The sequence below is a fragment of the Phycodurus eques genome, chromosome 20, assembly GCF_024500275.1.
Source record: "Phycodurus eques isolate BA_2022a chromosome 20, UOR_Pequ_1.1, whole genome shotgun sequence".
NCBI classification, from domain to species: Eukaryota; Metazoa; Chordata; class Actinopteri; order Syngnathiformes; family Syngnathidae; genus Phycodurus; species Phycodurus eques.
Window position 1 is genome coordinate 15,455,468 of NC_084544.1, and position 21,129 is coordinate 15,476,596.

At 45.6% G+C, this 21,129-nt stretch overlaps 1 protein-coding gene across 1 annotated transcript in view; it reads right to left on the bottom strand.

Annotated features, from left to right (window-relative positions):
• Nucleotides 1-12,172, bottom strand: part of gmeb1 (glucocorticoid modulatory element binding protein 1) — an 80,654-nt gene extending 68,482 nt beyond the window's left edge. Inside the window, 4 exon segments of the mRNA XM_061664204.1 lie at nucleotides 1,568-1,683; nucleotides 1,791-1,843; nucleotides 11,105-11,294; nucleotides 12,108-12,172. Coding sequence (XP_061520188.1) covers nucleotides 1,568-1,683; nucleotides 1,791-1,843; nucleotides 11,105-11,232 — 297 coding nt within the window. The 5' untranslated portion in view covers nucleotides 11,233-11,294; nucleotides 12,108-12,172.
• Nucleotides 12,173-21,129: the final 8,957 nt, after the last annotated feature.

Sequence of the window (21,129 nt, forward strand, 5' to 3'; positions counted from 1 at the left end):
CCATTATGCTGAGATCATCAGTGTTTACCCTGTCAGCAGCCTTCAGCTGCTGTGTCACATCACTAACCTGCGCTATTTTCATCCGATCAACAATACTAATCTGTTCTATAATTTGCATATCATTATTACGTTCAACATTCTCAATAATAGCACGTTTTTCCTCTACCTTCGCTACTACCGATCCAGGGCTTTCATGAAGGGGTACCTCCGCCGTTGAGACGGCATTCCCACTCATAGAGCCCACTCCAACGGCCGTCCGCCCCTCAACGTCAACAACCCGGCTTCCACAACCAGACTGCCTGGGCGCGATCCTCGTGGCTATCAGCAGCAGCAGGTCTCACTGTAGCATTGTTATGCGGGCACGCCACCCGTTTATGACCAACATCTCCACACTCAAAACATTTAATCCTTCCCGAGCCTGCATACAACATATGAATTCCTTCCTCATGCCGAACACGGAAAGAAAAATCCAACGTCTGCGTCAGAGAGTCTAAAAACATAAAAACCTGTCGTCTAAATGACTGACCATGCTTCAGTTTTTCATCCTTACATCCTAGCCCAAAATTACGAAAAGCTAGCAAACTCACCAAAACGCTTCAGCTCTCGTTCCAGCACCTCGTTCGAAATAAACGGAGGGACGCCCGACACAGTGCTCCGTGTTGACGGTATGGCCAGCGGGGAAACTGGGATAAACTCGTCATTTAGAATTAATACATTCTCTATAAATTTCGTTACATGTTTTTGATGTTTAAAAAACACGACCACCGCTTTATTCATGCGGGATGCATGTGAGATATGCAAATATTCCACCTGTTCGCCAACAGCCATCAACACTTGCGCCACCGTGAAGCTAGGCTGTGGCACAATCCACACGCCATGCCTCAGAGACGGTGGCGTCTCAGGCGGCGCCATCCTGGCCACAAGGCACGGACAAACCGTACGAAAACAAGACTAACCTCTATTTATACACCAAAAGCCTACACAGTGACGATACAATAATCACACTGTGAGAAAAAAAGTATTTACAAAAATATACAAATTTGTTCTTCCAAATCTCCCCCACACTTCTCTGAAACACACCACCCCAAAAGATGAAGAAGAAGAGCAGCATGGTGGCCAACTGGTTAGCACATCTCTCACAGAGTTCTGCGGACCAGGGTGAAAATTCAGCCTCGCCTGTGGGGCGTTTGCATGTTCTCCCCGTGCCTCCGTGCGTTTTCTCCGAGTACTCCAGTTTCCTCCCACATTCAAAAAGCATGCATGGTAGGTTGATCGAAGACACTAAAATGCCCGTAGGTGTGAATGTAAGTGTGAATGTTTGTCTATGTGTGGCCTGTGATTGGCTGGCGACCAGTTCAGGATGTTCCCCGCCTCTCGCCCAGCATTAGCTAGGATAGGCTCCAGCACGCCCGCGACCCTAGTGAGGATATAAGCGATACAGAAAGTGGATGGATGGATGGATGGATGATAATAATAATAATAATACATTTGTCCATATCATATTGCTGAACATGCATGACAGGTGCAGTTGGAAATTTAATTTCATGTGTAAATGAGAACTACTAACCTTTACACATTTTACATTGATTCCTGGGCATACAAATTTCTTCACTAGTAATGTTGCTTTACTGTCACCGCATGTTATCGGACAGCCAATTTCAACATCACCTCCCTCAGTCTCTTCTACAAGAATGAAAACATACATGTCAAACATGATCACAGTGATGGAGTGTATTTTGGAAAATGTACAGGTACCCTTATGTGTCTCTGTATAATTGTGACACTGTTACCTGGATGTTCTTCATCTGCCATGCCTGACATAGGCGTTCCATCAAATTCTTCTCTGTAACGAAAGCACTTTGGGTTAACATTTTCATTTTTCAGTTTACAGATGCTGTCATACCATAACCATGGGCATACCATTGTAAGTTCGATTTCATTTTATGCTGTTTTGGGGGTTTTCAAAGCTTGTAACTATTCCATCTTAGTGTTTTATTTAGGTAGCTATATACATCCATCCATCCATCCATTTTCTACCGCTTATTCGGGTCGGGTCGCGGGGGAAGTAGCTTTAGCAGGGACACCCAGATTTCCCCCTCCCCACCTACTTCATCCAGCTCTTCCGGGGGGATCCGAGGCGTTCCCAGGCCAGCCGAAGGACGTAGTCTCTCCAGCGTGTCCTGAGTCGTCCCCGGGGTCTCCTCCCGGTGGGACGTGCCCGGAACACCTCACCAGGGAGGCGTCCGGGAGGCATCCGAACCAGATGCCCCAGCCACCTCATCTGGCTCCTCTCAATGCGAAGGAGCAGCGGCTCTACTCTGAGATCCTCCTGGATGACCGAGCTTCTCACCCTATCTCTAAGGGAGAGCCCCGACACCCTGCGGAGGAAACTCATTTCGGCCGCTTGTATCCGGGATCTCGTTCTTTCGGTCACGACCCATAGCTCATGACCATAGGTGAGGGTAGGAACGAAGATCGACCGGTAAATTGAGAGCTTCGCCTTTCGGCTTAGCTCCTTCTTTACCACAACGGACCGATACAAAGTCCGCATCACTGCAGACGCTGCACCGATCCGCCTGTCGATCTCCCGTTCCATTCTTCCCTCACTCGTGAACAAGACCCCAAGATACTTGAACTCCTCCACTTGGGGCAGGATCTCATCCCCGACCTGGAGAGGGCATGCCACCCTTTTCCGACTGAGGACCATGGTCTCAGATTTGGAGGTGCTGATTCTCATCCCAGCCGCTTCACACTCGGCTGCGAACTGCTCTAGTGAGAGTTGGAGCTCACGGCTTGATGAAGCCAACAGAACCACATCATCAGCAAAAAGCAGAGATGCAATACTGAGGCCACCAAACCGGACCCCCTCTACGCCTTGGCTGTGCCAAGAAATTCTGTCTATAAAAGTTATGAACAGAATCGGCGACAAAGGGTAGCCTTGGCGGAGTCCAACCCTCACCGGGAACGAGTCCGACTTACTGCCGGATATGCGGACCAAACTCTGACTCCGGTCGTACAGGGACCGAACAGCCCGTATCAGGGGGTTCGGTACCCCATACTCCTGAAGCACCCTCCACAGGACTCCCCGAGGGACACGGTCGAACGTCTTTTCCAAGTCCACAAAACACATGTAGACTGGTTGGGCGAACTCCCATGCACTCTCGAGGACCCTGCCGAGGGTGTAGAGCTGGTCCACTGTTCCACGGCCAGGACGAAAACCACACTGCTCCTCCTGAATCTGAGATTCGACTTCCCGACGAACCCTCCTCTCCAGCACCCCTGAATAGACCTTACCAGGGAGGCTGAGCAGTGTGATCCCCCTGTAGTTGGAACACACCCTCCGGTCCCCATTCTTAAAAAGGGGGACCACCACCCCAGTCTGCCAATCCAGAGGCACTGTCCCCGATGTCCACGCGATGTTGCAGAGGCGTGTCAACCAGGACAGCCCCACAACATCCAGAGCCTTTAGGAACTCCGGGCGACTCTCATCCACCCCCGGGGCCCTGCCACCGAGGAGCTTTTTAACTACCTCGGTGACCTCAAACCCAGAGATAGGAGAGCCCGCCTCAGAGAACCCACACTCTGCTTCCTCATGGGAAGGCGTGTCGGTGGAATTGAGGAGGTCTTCGAAGTATTCTCCCCACCGACTCACAACGTCCTGAGTCGAGGTCAGCAGCGCCCCATCCCCACTATACACAGTGTTGGTGGTGCACTGCTTTCCTCTCCTGAGACGTCAGATGGTGGACCAGAATTTCCTCGAAGCCGTCCGGACGTCTTTCTCCATGGCCTCACCGAACTCCTCCCATACCCGGGATTTTGCTTCAGCGACCACCAGAGCTGCATTCCGCTAGGCCAGCCGGTACCCATCAGCTGCCTCAGGAGTCCCACAGGCCAAAAAGGACCAATAGGACTCCTTCTTCAGCTTGACGGCATCCCTCACCGTTGGTGTCCACCAACGGGTTCAGGGATTGCCGCCACGACAGGCACCGACCACCTTACGGCCACAGCTCCGGTCGGCCGCCTCAGCAATGGAGGCGTGGAACATGGTCCACTCGGACTCGATTTCCCCAGCCTATCCCGGAACATGAGCAAAGTTCTGTCGGAGGTGGGAGTTGAAACTCCTTCTGACAGAGGATTTTGCCAGACGTTCCCAGCAGACCCTCACAATACGTTTGGGCCTGCCACGTCGGACCGGCATCTTCCCCCACCATCGGAGCCAACTCACCACCAGGTAGTGATCAGTTGACAGCTCCGCCCCTCTCTTCACCCGAGTGTCCAAGACATGCGGCCGCAAGTTCGATGACACGACCACAAAGTCGATCATCGAACTGCGACCTAGGGAGTCCTGGTGCCAAGTGCACGTGTGGACACCCTTATGCTTGAACATGGTATTCGTTATGGACAATCCATGACGAGCACAGAAGTCCAATAACAGAACACCGCTCGGGTTCTGATCGGGGGGGCCGTTCCTCCCAATCACACCCTTCCAGGTCTCACTGTCATTGCCCACGTGAGCATTGAAGTCCCCCAACAGAACAATGGAGTCCCCAGCGGAAGCGCTCTCTCCTCCCCTCCAAGGACTCCAAAAAGGGTGGGTACTCTGAACTGCTGTTTGGTGCATAGGCACAAACAACAGTCAGGACCCGTCGCCCCACCCGAAGGCGGAGGGAGGCTACCCTCACGTCCACCGGGGTGAACCCCAACGTACAGGTGCCGAGCCTGGGGGCAATAAGTATACTCACACCTGCTCGGCGCCTCTCACCGTGGGCAACTCCAGAGTGGAAGAGAGTCCAACCCCTCTCGAGCGGACTGGTACCAGAGCCCAAGCTGTGTGTGGAGGCGAGTCCGACTATATCTCGTCGGAACTTCTCGACCTCACACAACAGCTTGGGCTCCTTCCCTGCCAGAGAGGTGACATTCCACGTCCCTACAGCCAGCTTCTGTAGCCGGGGATCGGATTGCCAAAGTCCCCAGCCTTCGGCCACCGCCCAGCACACACTGCACCCAACCACTATTGCCCCTCCCACAGGTGGTGAGACCATGGGAAGGGGGACCCACGTTACCCTTTCGGGCTGTGCCCGGCCGGGCCTCATGGGTGCAGGCCCGGCCACCAGGCGCTCGCCTTCGTGCCCCACCACCAGGCCTGGCTCCAGTGGGTCCGGGCAAGAGAAAATGAAGTCCATTGTTTGTCGTCATCATTAGGGGTCTTTGAGCCGTGCTTTGTCTGGTCCCTCACCTAGAACCTGTTTGTCATGGGTGACCCTGCCACGGGCATAAAGCCCCAGACAACTTAGCTCCTAGGATCACTGGGACACACAAACCCCTCCACCACGACAAGGTGAAGGCTCAAGCAGGGGTAGCTATATACAGTGGGGCAATTTAGTCAGCCACCAATTGTGCATGTTCTCTCACTTAAAAAGATGAGAGAGGCCTGTAATTTTGGTATACCTCACCTATGAGACACAAAATGACAGACAGACACACACACACACACACACACACACACACCATTGCTCCCACCACAGTAATTTTGATGCAAAGAGCGAGAAAACTTTCTCTTACTACGTGACGTCAGCCATTCCAACACGTCCAACCAGCTCACAGACGTAGTTGAGTTCTCACTTTTCATTGTAAATATTATTTAAACTAAGTATTGTAAGTCTTTCAGTGAGTCAGTCCTTACCCTCCATGACCAACTGATGAACGCACACTCGGTATGAATTATTAACCCACAATGCATTGTGCGTTTAACACGCCAGTAAAACTGTAATGTGTAAACAAAAAACGTAACAACAATGAAATACACTTTTTACTAAGGAAAATAAAAATTGCGTGGCGACGGTGAAATGGTGCATTTCTTTGCACTTTTATGGTACTGGACCGTTACTGGGCATTGTGTAATAAGCAATCACTTCCCAATCGCTTTCTTCTATTCGTTGGAAAAAAGAGCGGTCTCGGTTGAATGCCTCTGCACATTTGGACTTCTCTTTGTTTGAATCAGCAGCTACAAATTACTGTTTGATGCAAAAGTAACTATTGTTGGATTGAAGAAGTAACTGTAATGTAATTACTTTCCCGGGAAAAGTAGCGCGTTACTTCGCTCGTTACACAAAATGGCGGATGTTTGATTAATCATTAAACAATACCAAATAAACAACAATAATCAGTTAATAAACAGTAATCAGGGGAACAAATATTTTGCAATACATTTTAAGGAAAAATAAATTTGTGTCAAATTTGTTGATGCAGTAATCGAGAGAAAACAGTTATTTTTTCTGTGAATATGTGAAAATGGGAAACATGCTTGACACCATGTTAAACGTTCAGTCTAGGCATTTGAGAGTACATTGCAACCAAACAATAATGGTGAACCACAAAGGCTGTATCATTTGGGAGTCGCATTCGATAGCTCTACATCAGTTATATTACCAACTAGTGGTCAGACATGCATATTCAAACATTTCAATAATTTGAGCAGCTCAAGTGACAATGGTGTCAAACTAATTTTTGTCACAGGCCACATTGTAGTTATTGCTTCCCTTCGAGGGCCGTTTTGACTGTGAAACCATATAGCTGACACGCAAAACTCATTTTGAAATCCAAATTCAAGGAAAACAATTTTTCAAGTACTGGTCAATTTATTTTGAGAAGTGGTTTGGTAACAAAAATAATGATTGCAATTTCTTCACGTTATCAAAACTGAAGACAATTTACAATTTTGGTATCAGATTTTAGCAGGAAACATTAAGTTGACGCGCATGATTTGCCTTGGGGGCCACATACAGTAAATGATGTGGCGGGTGGGATCTGGCCTTAAGTTTGACACCTGTGCCTTAGAAAATGTTGTCACTCATACATAAAGGTTTTCCAAACCTCATTGAAAATATCAAATACATAATGTGTTTGGATCATATGGGTTTTTATCTAAATGAGCACAATCGGAGCAAAATGAGGACTGCATGTATAAAAGTTGGTTCGTACACTGTAAAAAAATTATTTTGGAGAGTGGTAAATTTTACCTACACTACCGATTTTACCCCCCACTTCCTTCACAAAGAATATTTTTGATTTTAACATAAATTAAGCAATCTGGAAGACTCTGAAGAGTACAATAGTGCAAAATCAACACATTTTCTTCACACAGTACAACATTTATTTAAACCACTCAAGTACATGTTAATGTACAATTTAAGATTACAATTTAATTTGCCTCATTTCTTTGCTTTTTTGTTTGGCCTCCAAAATGAGCCAAGCCCATCTCCACCTGCACCTGACGCCTGCTGCAAGCTGTCAGAATCAGAATCAGAATCATCTTTATTTGCCAAGTATGTCCGAAAAACACACAAGGAATTTGTCTCCGGTAGTTGGAGCCGCTCTAGTACGACAACAGACGGTCAATTGACAGAGAACACTTTGGAGACAGAAAGACATTGAGAAAAACAGTCACTGAGCAATAAAGGGTTGCTAGTTATCTGATAATGCCGGTAAAATATTTTTCATTTTATTTTTTATTTTTTGACAATTGTGCAAAAAGATGCAGAGTCCTCTAGGACTTAGAACAGTTGGAATGACTAATATTGCAATAGTCCGGTGCAATGACCATTGTGCTAAGGGCGCCGAGACTTCAAGCGAGTACTACGATAGTCTGGGATAATGTCGATTGTGCAAATGTTGCAGATACTCCTCAGTCAGTGCGCAAATGGAGCAGATGCTACTCTGGCATGAGTGGCCAGTATTGGTCAACAACATATATGCAAATAGTGCAGTGTGGTGAGACTACTGTGCCACATGAATAGCATTCTCCTCTTTAAGCACTCTCACTCTGGAAAAGAATTGAGTAAACTCATTGTCTGTTTCACTTCATTTTTCACTATTTTATTTTTTTTTTTTCACTATTACCAACTTCATAGGCTAATCCCAAATGCATCCTCCAGGAAAATATTAAGTACAATATTTTTCTGTTTTTATTGGCCATTTCTGAATTTGAAGTTAGTTCATTCTGTGTTGTGACATAATCCCTAACATTGCTCCGTCACTTAATAAATTGAACATTAACATCCGTAAACTAATTAGTTAATTGTAGGCGCGTTTCCTAATTAATACAAGATCTACTAGCGGATCAGCTCTTGTTATGTGTGCTTTGCGGTTCTGCTGTCCACGTTTGGGCAGACAGTGCCAGACAAATACTACAATACATGAAAGCTGTTGTTTTTGTTTGTCTAATTGTAAACAAGAGTGGCGTGCCGTTGCCTTCATAGTAATGACGACCTTCCCAAAATGGTGGCCATTAAGGCACGACGATCAGCCGGGCTGGTCTATCTAGTGTTAATACCTATGCCCGGGAAGCCCAATAGAAGACATTGTGTGAGGTCATGTGATTTTCTTTTGTCATTTGATTGGTGAACTAGACTTAAATGTCACTAGCGCTTAAATTAGATCGGCGCAAACAGCGCCCAATGCGGAAGTCGTCGTAGTCTCGCACACGAAATAGTTGATAAATAAGCAATAATTGATAAATAAATGTAGTGAGCGACATTTAGATCATTGTAACGGAGTAAAAGTAAAGTTACCGCTAGCTGTCAGCATTCAAGGAGTACAAAATCATACAGCCCATGACAACGGTGACCCACCAACCCCTCTCCCCACCCAGGAAAAACTCAACTGATCTATCCGATTCACGGAAATGGCCCATTTTGAGTTCAAAAAGGCGACTGATTTGCATGTATATTGAATATATATTTATTTAGGCTTTGCCATCTTGCAGAGCTCTGCACAGAAGCACAATCCTAATAGTAGTAAAGAGAGTAGAAAAGACCGAGGTTGTGTTTGAAATCAGTCCCAGTCCACTAGTTAGTGCCTTATAAAGTAAGTTTGCTAACTAAATTTGTTGTGCTGTTCAAAATGTGCAATTATACGTTATCCCCTACACCACAGGTGTAAAACAAAAGGCCCGCCACTACATCATTGGGTGGCTGTGGATCAGTAGGTCGAGCAGTTCGTCCAGTGACCAAATCTCACTGGTTCGAACCCCGGCTACGACTGTCCGCATGTCGAAGTGTCCTTGGGCAAGACACTGAACCCTAATTTTCTCCCAGTGGGCCTGGCAGCGCCTTGCATGGCAGCAGTCGCCCATTGGTGTATGAATGTGTGTGCGTGTGTGTGTGAGTGGGTGAATGTAAGGCTTTGTAAAGGGCTTTGGGCACTGTGATGGTGTCGACAAAGCGCTATGTAACTCCAGTCCATTTACCATAATTTTATGAATCCTGCCGAAAGCAAATCATTTGCCTCAACTTGGCCTGGCATGATCATTACTATATCAACTTATCGTTCGATAAATAAAATCGCTTCGCTCCGAGTTGTTGTGTGTGTTAGTCCCCAATTAACACAAACACAGAAACGTTAACTGTTTATTAAGCATGCCCTCAGTGGCACACGTTATTCAGCCAGTAGTTGCCGACGGCGTATATTTGATTGACAGGTGAAGGGCTCGTCTGCAGCAGACCAACCACACAGTAGCCGGGTTTACAGAGACATTTTTGTCATTCCGATTGAAATCATTCAAATTGAAGATCGCGAAGCAACTGTTCATATGTGAGGGGATCTATTCCGATCGCGTGCAAACATGATGTGCACTTGTCGGAACAGCTGTGAAACATGCATATGTCGTAGTGAAAGTCATGTAATTTATCAAGATGGAGGTCCATTGTATATTCCGAACAGTAGTTGGGATTGTTTTATACATTTTTTTAAAAAAAACAACAACAAAAAAAACCCACTTGATCAAAAAAAAAAACTAGTTAAAAACAAGATCTCCGTCACATACGCGCTCCGTTGGGAGCCACCAAATTTACGGCGTGCGTAAGCAATGACGTCACCACGCATTTACGTCCAGACGAAGCAGAGCTTTTCCAGGCTCTATTCCAAATGGCGGTATACATGGAGAAAATTTACTTCTGATCGGTTTGGCATAAGGGATATTCTATGAAACCGAATGAAATTCCATCCACAACCATTCACACTCATATTCACACCTGTGGGATATTTAGAGTTTTCAATTAATCTGCCTTGCATGTTTTTGGCATGTGGAAGGAAACCGAAGTACCCGGAGAAAAAACCCCGCAGGCACGGGGAGAACATCCAAACTCCACACAGGTGAGCCCAGATTTGAACTGGCTTCTCAGAACTGTGAGGCAGATGTGCTAACCCGTCACCCAATGTTCCACCGCCTCAACTATAAATACTGATGCTGAGCTATTGCAAGCATGTTTTTTGTTACCAAACCCAGTTTTACAGTAACTTGAACAATAGTTGAACAAACTATTATCCTTAACTTCTGACTTCAAAACTCATCATCATATTTATGTATATGTAAAATACTATGGTGAGGCAATTAAACGTTTGTTTTCACAGTCATAATATCAAATCGCGCCAACAATGTGACCGCCTGACAGAAATTAGTTTGACACCGCTGTCCTTGAAAAGTAGTGCACAACGAATGGTCACTACAAAAGCAATATAGCCCATTGTGTGTCATGCCAATACAGAAAAATTATCTTCCGTTTTCGATTGATTGTTGGATTTTCGGCACGAGAAACATTTTGATTGTATTCGTTTTGTAAAATACACTCAAAAAAAAAACAATATATTATAAAAAAACAATATATTACGAAGATTTATTTATTCGGTCGATTTATTTATTCGGTCAATGTTCTTGCGAAAGGTCCACCAGCTGATGTTGATGAGCTGTAATTAATCGACAGCAATGACATAATTATCAGCGTGCTGGAGTGGTCTTTAAAAACTCATTTTCATTTGTCTAATGAGTGGGTATGAACCCTCTATATAAAAATCCCTATACAGAGAGTCGAGAATGACTGCATGGCTCCGAACAAAGCCCTTAGATGCTGCATATTTCAGATTGCTTCTGTTTTGAAATGAATAAACAAAAGCACAAACATCGGACACGCATTACATTTTTTGTTTTGCATTTTTGACTTGCGACAAACTTTTACTATCTCGATGCCATCGTTGTCGTGTAAACGGTACCTTAATTGCAGCTAAAAAAAAAAAAAAAAAAAAGAAATCACTGAATCCACTTACTTACCGTGCAGTATTGGACTGGAGCTGGATGATGACCTGGGTATTATTCAGATCCTCGATGTTTCTTTCACCATCAGGCTTCACCACAACTACCTCCTCAGTGGATATGGTTCCATCTTCAGTCGTTGCCATCACACTCTATAGTGTTTTAAGTTTCGGCCTTTAAATATTACGAGTCACAGAATTTCATGTTGCTAAAAAAAAAAAAAAAAAAAAAAAGGATAAAGATACATGTGTAAAAATAGTTACAACAATAATAATAATCTTGCAAGCCTTAAAAAAAACAACTGCATGGTGAAATTTGTGAATTACCTGTATATTTGTATTATATAGCACTCATCCAATACAAATCTACAATGGTGCATATTGTTAGTCAGTTAATCTTTAATATTAGAAAGGTTGGATTCATGAAAAATGTAAGATCGATACAGGGGAATCACAATTTCAATTGTAAGATGTACGATACTCTTCACAGTTCAAAAATACGTTTGATTTAGGAGACAGAATGTCGTGTTTTCGTCGTTAGTCGCATCGCATGAGCGCGTAAAAACTAAACATATCATGTTCAGTGCACATAAAACTCGTTTTTTGTTTGTTTTTTTTAAATCCCAGAATTCGACGATACGAGCACAGCTATCTATTTTCCTCAAAACGGCCATCGATGGAAGCCATTACGTCTAACACAATGGCGTAACATATTGATGGGAGTGAGTGCAGTAGTGGGAACTTGATTCCCTAAGACGGGTAAAGCCTTCTACTTTTTGTGTAATAGTTACGTGCCACTTATCTACGAAACGTACGTCGTTTCGTAACACGACATTTTAACTCTCCGATCCCCCCGTAAAATGACGTCTGCTCGTACGGCGCCACGCACAGCAAACAACGGCGGCACGCAATCCCTACTTTTCGTCAAAGGAAAGACGTAAGTGTTTTCTTTACGCCATAAAGGAGCTAGTAACTAAAGACCATATATACTATAAGGATTAAATTAAATAACATTTATTTACCGGTTGAGGAGAATATACACATACACCCAGACAGATTGAAGCAGCTGCGCATGCGCAGTTGACTATTATAGCTTGACTTCCTGCATAACAGATCGCCTTGTCAAACACAGGACAACTTTAGACCTTTTCCTGCAAATGTCCATTTGAAGTAACTCCAAATGTACTTTTAGTTTCATGGTTCAGTGACTTACACTACTGTTAATCCACCGGATACAATTTTATGTGTTTAAGCCTCTGTGGCTCTAATTTTCGTGTCAGTGTTTATTAGTAAGAATTCGTTTGAGTGTTTTATGGTTCTTTGAATTCACATACAAAAAAAAAAAAAAAAAAAAAAAAGCAGAATTGCATCTTTGCAAGGATACTTATAAGGGTACAACGTAAATGAAATTTAAAAAATAATTTAAAAATTATACAATAGAATTTCAGTATGATGTGTGAAAGAATTGCTGTATATTATTAAAGCACATTTTAAATGTGTGAACAGATTTCAGGAGGCTATGGTGTGTGAAAGGATCTTAGTCATGTATATTTTTAATATTGTACTGTTAACATTGACATGGAAAAAATCTGACACATCACATATGGGCAAAAAAAAAACAACGTCATGACCTGCAGTGTGAACATAGGCCACAGAGACATTTGAACCATCTCCCACAGAAAAAAAAACAAATAATACAACAGGAGCCAAAAAACCCTTTTGACATCGAAAGAGAGGATAAGACAGCTTTTTCTTTTACCTGTATGTATATAGCACTGTATACTTTAGTGTGTTCAGTCATCCATTCATTCATTTTCTTTCACTTATCCGAGGTCGGGAGCGGGGTCAGTCGCTTTAGCAGGGAAGCCCAGACTTCCCTCTCACCAGCCACTTCCTCCAACTCTTACTAGGGGACCCCGAGACGTTCCCAGGCAAGCCGAGTTATGTAGTCTCTCCACCGTGTCCTGGGTCGTCCCCAGGGTCTCCTCTCGGTGGGACGTGCCCGGAACACCTCACCAGGGAGGCGTCCACGAGGCCACCTCATCTGGCTCCTGTCAATGCGGAGGAGAAGGGGCTCTACTCTGAGCCACTCCCGGATGGCCGAGCTTTTCACCCTATCTCTAAGGGAGAGCCCGGACACCCTGTATCCTGGATCTTGTTCTTTCGGTCACGAACCACAGCTCGTGACCACAGGTGAGGGTAGGAACGCAGATTGACCGTTAAATAGAGAGCTAATTTTCATCCCAGCCGCTTCACACTCGTCTGCAAACCACTCCAGTGAGAGCTGTAGATTCCAGCTTGATGAAGCCAACAGAACCAGATCATCTGCAAAAAGCAGATATGCAATACTGAAGCCACCAAACTGGACCCCCTCTACGCCTCGGTTGCGCCGAGAAATTCTGTCCATAAAAGTTCTGAACGCAATCGGTGATAAAGGGCAGCCTTGGCGGTGTCCAACCCTCACCGGAAACGTGTCCGACTTACTGCCGGTCATGCGGACCAAACTCTGACACCGGTCATACACGGACCGAACAGCCCGTATCAGGGGGTTAGGTACCCAATACTCCTGAAGAACCCCCACAGGACTCCCCAAGGGACACGGTTGAACGCCTTCTCCAAGTCCACAAAACACATGTAGACTGTTTGGGCAAACTCCCATGCACCCTCGAGGACCCAGCCGAGGGTGAAGAGCTGGTCCACTGTTCCACAGCCAGGACGAAAACCACACTGCTCCTCCTGAATCTGAGATTCGACTTCCCGACGGACCCTCCTCTCCAGCACCCCTGAATAGACCTTACCGGGGAGGCAGAGGAGTGTGATCCCCCTGTAGTTGGAACACACCCTCCGGTCCCCCTTCTTAAAAAGGGGGACCACCACCCCAGTCTGCCAATCCAGAGGCACTGTCCCCTATGTCCACGCGATGTTACAGAGGCGTGTCAACCATGACAGCCCCACAACATCCAAAGCCTTTCGGAACTCCGGGTGAATCTCATCCACCCCCGGGGCATCTTCCCTCTCCATCGTAGCCAACTCACCACCAGGTGGTGATCAGTTGACAGCCCCGCCCCTCTCTTCACCGACTGTCCAAGAGATGCGGCCATAAGTCCAATGACATGACCACAAAGTCGATCATCGAACTGCGACCTAGGATCGCCAAAGTCCCCGCCTTCGGCCACCGCCCAGCTCACATTGCACCTGACCCCTATGGCCCCTCCCACAGGTGGTGAGCCCATTGGAACGGGGGCCCACATTACCCTTTCGGGCTGTGCCCGGCCGAGCCCCATGGCAGCAGGCTCGGCCACCAGGCGCTTGCCTGGCTCCAGAGGGGGCCCCCGTGACCCGTGTCCAGGCAAGGGAAAATGTCTTCCTGAATTTTTTATCTTCATAGGGGTTTTTGGAGCTGTGCTTTGTGTGGTCCCTCACCTAGGACCTGTTTGCCACGGGTGACTCTGCCAGGGTCATAAAGTCCCAGACGACTTAACTCCTAGGCTCACTGGGACACACAAACCCCTCCACCACGATAAGGTGACAGCTCAAGGAGGGGCTTTCGTGTGCTGCATTTATGAAATAAATGACCTGCTTCAGAGAGCTCAAAATTTTATCTCTGCATGAAACAAAAACATTTTGGATGCATAAAAAAGACACTTGGTTGAAGCTTACTTTCAAATGAAAAAAAATATCCATCTCCAGGGAACCAAAAATGCCCTCTGCATTTGTGTTCCATCATCATTTTATCACATGTGGAGTGTGCAGTCAGCTGTCAACTCGAATTAAAAAGGACTGCAGTATTTCACTTATCAATGTAAAATATCCATCCATCCATTTTCAACACTGCTCATCTTGGTTAGGGTCACGAGGCGCTGGAGCCTTTACCAGCTGACTTCGGGCGAATGGCTTCGGCTACACCCTGAACTGGTCGCCAGTCAGTCGCAGGGCACAATGTAAAATATATATTTGTAAAATACTACACAATTTAAATATTTATTTTCCCTGGTTAATGCTAATTTAGGTCGACAACATCAGCGCACAGCAGTTGGCACATGCGGGTGGTAAGACGTCACCTTAATCACACACGATTGTAAGCCGTCATCTGAGAGGTGTGAGCGATATTTGTTTTTGATATACAGTAGTTCATGTAGCACATAACATTGAAACATTGTTTTCTTCAGAAACTCTTCTTTTCTTGGATTTATTCCACAGTTTATTTATTTAACTGTTCTGATATTTCGATTTTAAGCCCTCGTGAAAGGCTTACCAGGAAACACATTGTTACAACTTGTTTAACTTTCTCTATTTAACAAATGACCACAGGTCATAAACCTGAAACAAAAGACAGATTGAGATAGAAATATTATCTTAAAATAAATGATATATCGCTGGCGTCGGGTGGAATCCCTGTATCTGCAAAACCATCACTCAAAAAAAAAAAAAAAAAACGGCATGTTAGTTCAGTCATTGCATCGTCAAAAAGAGTAGGCCATTTTCAATACTTTAGTTTGGTCAATAATTTGTAACATAAATAAATAAATAACACCCATGTGGGGCCTGACCAGTAGTATCAATTTGTGATCAAATATGAAATTGACCAAATTTGAACATAAAAAGTTTCAGCCCGACGCCAACGATATATTATTATGTATTGATTGCTATTGTCAAACATTTAAAAATCTAAAGCCTTTAATATCTTTAAAGTTATTACCTTCTATGTCATTTCAGTGAGAACAAAGCTGATGCAAAATAATTACATTAACTATATTACCCAGAATGCTTGTACATTACAGGCTATTTGCACAATAGCTCTCTACCACCTGTCACTAATGGTAAAGGAGAAACATGTTACCGAAACAAAAATCATTTAACACGCCAACACTAGTGTCATCACAGTTTTCGAGCTTATAAAATAATAGGAATTACACTAATGGCTAGATCAAGTCAAGCCAAGGTTATTTCTGTAGCCCTTAATCACAAAAGAGTCTCAAAGAGCTTCACAGGCCCAAGGTTGGCAATGATTGACGACATCCCCTAATCTAAACCCCCCAATCGGGCGAGGAAACAAATCAAAACCCCATTTTGGGAAAAAATAAACCTTGAGAAGGGGCCGCAGTTGGGGGATCCCCCTTCCAGGATGACAAGGCTTCAATGGCTGTCGAGTGGGCAGCCAGACACTTCAAAGCGTCCATGTCACCGAGCGTCTGCGACCCGCAAATTATAAAGAATTTGCGGCTAGTAATCATTACCTGCTACTGACACTGACACACAATCTTCTTCTTCTTTTCCTTTGGGCTTGTCCCTTTAGGGGTCGCCACAGCGCGTCATCCTTTTCCATGTAAGCCTATCTCCTGCATCCTCCTCTCCAACACCAACTGCCATCATGTCTTCCCTCACGACATCCATCAACCTTCTCTTTGGTCTTCCTCGAGCACTCTTGCCTAGCAGCTCCATCCTCATCATCCTTATACCAATATACTCAATATCTCTCCTCTGGACATGTCCAAACCATCAAAGTCTGCTCTCTCTAACTTTGTCTCCAAAACATCGAACCTTGGCTGTCCCTCTGATGAGCTCGTTTCAAATTTTATCCAACCTGGTCACTTCGAGAGCGAACCTCAACATCTTCATTTCCGCCACCTCCAGCTCTGCTTCCTGTTGTCTCTTCAGTGCCACTGTCTCTAATCCGTCCATCATGGCTGGCCTCACCACTGTTTTATAAACTTTGCCCTTCATCCTAGCAGAGACTCTTCTGTCACATAACACACCTGACACCTTCCTCCACCCTTTCCAACCTGCTTGGACCCATTTCTTCACTTCCTGACCACACTCACCATTGCTCTGGACGGTTGATCCCAAGTATTTAAAGTCCTCCACCCTTGCTGTCTCTTCTCCCTGTAGCCTCATTCCTCCCCCACCACCCCTCTCATTCATGCACATATATTCTGTCTTACTTCGGCTAATCTTCATTCCTCTTCTTTCCAGTGTATGCCTCCATCTTTCTAACTGTTCCTCCAGCTGCTCCCTGCTTTCACTGCAGATCACAATGTCATCTGCAAACATCATGGTCCACGGGGATTCCAGTCTAACCTCATCTGTCAGCCTATCCATCACCACTGCAAAAAGGAAGGGGATCAGGGCTGATTCCTGATGCAGTCCCACGTCCACCTTAAATTCGTCTGTCACACCTACAGCACACCTCACCGCTGTTCTGCTGCCCTCGTACATGTCCTGTATAATCCTAACTTACTTCTCTGCCATGCCAGACTTCCGCATGCAGTACCACATTTCCTCTCTGGGTACTCTGTCATAGGCTTTCTCTAGATCTACAAAGACACAATGTAGCTCCTTCTGACCTTCTCTGTACTTTTCCAGCAACATCCTCAAGGCAAATAATGCATCTGTGGTACTTTTTCTAGGCATGAAACCATACTGTTGCTCGCAAATACTCACTTCTGTCCTGAGTCTAGCCTCCACTACTCTTTCCCATAACTTCATTGTGTGCCTCATCAACTTTATTCCTCTATAGTTCCCACAGCTCTGCACATCACTCTTGTTCTTAAAAATGGGCACCAGGACACTTTTCCTCCATTCCTCAGGAATCTTCTCACGTGCTAGAATTCTGTTGAGCAAGCTGGTCAAAAACTCCACAGCCACCTCTCCTAGATGCTTCCATACCTCCACAGGAATGTCATCAGGACCAACTGCCTTTCCATTTTTCATCCTCTTTAATGCCTTTCTAACTTCCCCCTTACTAATCATTGCCACTTCCCTGGTCCACCACACTTGCCTCTTCTACTCTCCCTTCTCTATCATTTTCCTCGTTGCCTCTTCTGGAAAAAAGTGTTCACTACAGCCATTTCCATCCTTTTTGCAAAGTCTACCACCATCTGTCCCTGCAAGTTCCTTTCCTGGATGCCGTAATCACCCATCAATTTCTTCATCACCCCTATTTCCTTCACCAACATGTCCATTACAATCTGCACCAATCACGACTCTCGCCACTAATCACATTATACATCCATCCATCCATCCATTTTCTGAGCCGCTTATCCTCACTAGGGTCGCGGGCGTGCTGGAGCCCATCCCAGCTATCATCGGACAGGAGGCGGGGTATAGCCTGAACTGGTTGCCAGCCAATCGCAGGGCACACACACATTCACACCTACGGGCAATTTAGAGTCGTCAATTTACCTACCATGCATGTTTTTGGGATGTGGGAGGAAACCGGAGTGCCCGGAGAAAACCCCGGTCCTCAGAAATGTGAGGCAGACGCTCTAACCAGTCGTCCACCGTGCCGCCCACATTATACAAAACACCCTCAATTTCAAGTTTCAGCGTCATCACTCGATCTGATACTCTTTTAACCTCCAATAAATTCTTAGCCAACTCTTTTAAAATAACCCCGACTCCATTTCTCTTCCCATCTTCACCATGGTAAAATAATTTAAACCCTGCCCCTAAACTTCTAGTCTTACTGCCTTTCCACCTGGTCTCCTGGACACACAATATATCAACCTTTCTCCTAATCATCATGTCAACCAACTCCCAAGATTTTCTTGCCATAGTCCCAACATTCAAAGTCCCCAGATTCAGTTCTAGGTTCTGTGCTTTCCTCTTCTCTTTCTGCCGAAGAACCCTCTTTCCACCTCTTCTTCTTTGACTTCGACCCACAGTAGCTGAATTTCCAACGGCGCCCTGCAGGTTGTCGGCGCCGGTGGCGGACGTTGTTAACCAGGGCCACGACCGATCCAGTATGGAATTCTTTGGATGAACGCTCATATTTGTTTGGCAAAGTTTTAAGCTGGATGCCCTTTCTGATGCAACCCTCTGCATTTATCCAGGCTTGGGACCGGCCTACTGGTGCCCCCCATAGAGCTGCATTACACAATGGTAGATGTTAATGCGTACAAATAAATTTACATGATATAAATACTGTATCAATCTGAGTTAACAAGGGCAACAAAGTACTGGGAAAGTTGAGGAATGCTCAAAAACACCTGTTCAGAACTCTCCACAGGTAAACAAGTTAGGTGGAAAATGGTGAGTGTCATGATTGGGTATAAAAGGAGCATGTCCAAAACACTCATTGCTCACAAGCAAGTATGGGGCGAAGTTCATCACTTAGTCCAACAGGTGAGCCGAGGTGCTCCCTCTCCCGCCCTCGGGCTAGGTGGGGACTGGCTGCATCGCGAGCCCTGCGGGTTAGGAGGGGCGTCTGGCTCTCCTGGGGGTGGTGGGTGGGGTGGTTGGCTAGGGGGGTGGTATTGGGTCCCCCCGCTGGGTGGCCGGTTGTCAACGACATGTCCCATCCACCGGTCTGCTCTCGGGTGGACCCTTGGGCCTGATCCCGCCCCTCGATTGATTGGGTGGGGTCCTCAGCCGCCGCGGTGCGGCCACAGCAATTACAGGGCACTTCTGTCAGTCTTTGTGCATGTAAAACGGTATCAATTCACTTGCATGTATCCGCAGGCACACACCCCTTACTGCAACAAATAACTCGTGAATATGCAAATCGCTTGTGTATCCACTCACTTGTACTCTCGTCCTGTACACTTTTAAAATTTACATAATTAATGCCACCACACTTCAGTTGTACAGCCGGGTTCACGACCCTGGTCCTGCATGCTTCTTCTCCTGTCCTTGTCCTGTTCTATCTTGTCCTGTACTGCCCTCACAGGGTGTAGCACTACAGCCCCATCCAACACTCATATTTAATGATTCTTCTTAAACATTCTGCTTGACCTAACAGCCGAACAGGACAAAACAAAACAAAAAGTCACCCACACCCAAGATGTGGGAATGTATGTGGTGCATTAAAAATCCGCGGGGGAAAAGCATGGTGGGCCAGATAGCAGGCCGGAGTGCAAGGACACCTGGCCGAGTGTCCTCCTCAGCCTAACCCTGCCCTCCCCCCACAGACGGGTGTATGATGCATTAAAACTGGAGGACCCTAACCCTAACCCTGAGACATACTTATTAGGGTTATCAGTCGCCTGACATTATTGTTGGAGCTCCGTCCTTTAATGAAACCTATTTGGTCAGAATGTATTATTTTTTCTCGTCTGTTGGCTAAAGTCTTAGAAATGATTTTAATGTCCATATTAATTAGTGACAGCAACTGGTAATTAGCTGGATAAGTGGGCTCTTTACCTGGTTTCAGTCGTAGTTTTATGGCAGCTTTATTCATATGGCTTCCAAATAGGCCTTTATCTTTTATCGCTATAACCATTCTGAAAAATAGTGGTTCTAGTATACACCAGAAATGTCGATAGAACTCTGTGGAAAACCCATCATTGCATGAAGCTCTACCTGTTGGCATAACGTTTCAGGCCTAATATAACTCTGTGAAGGTTAATGGGGCATCTAAAAACTCTTTACTTTCTTAAGTTAATTGAGGGATGTTTAGGTTATTGAAAGTTTCAATGTCATTTTTATTCGGCTTATTATGGGATGAATATCAGCTACTGTAGTAATAAAAATCATTACTATCCTGTGGTGATTGAGTAAATTTGCCATTTGAATCTTGTATACGGCATGGTGGATGACTGGTTAGAGCGTCTGCCTCACAGTTCTGAGGACCGGGGTTCAATCCCCGGCCCCCGCCTGTGTGGAGTTGGCATGTTCTCCCCGTGCCTGTGTGGGTTTTCTCCGGGCAGTCCGGTTTCCTCCCACATCCCAAAAACATGCATGCTAGGTTAATTGACAACTCTAAATTGCCCGTAGGTGTGAATGTGCGTGCGAATGGTTGTTTGTTTGAATGCGCCCTGCAATTGGCTGGCGACCAGTTCAGGGTGTACCCCGCCTCCTGCCCGATGACAGCTGGGATAGGCTCCAGCACGCCCGCGACCCTAGTGAGGAGAAGCGGCTCGGAAAATGGATGGAATCTTGTATAGTTGTAATTAGTGTTTTTTCTTTCTTACGTTGAAGTTGGTTTGCGAGAAATTTTCTGTCAATCTGTTTGTATTTAGTTCCCTGGTTTCTTTCAGTTCTTGTCGGTTCATTGTCATTGTGGTATGTCATTGTCAGGTGTCATTGTCCCTGTCTGTTCCGCGT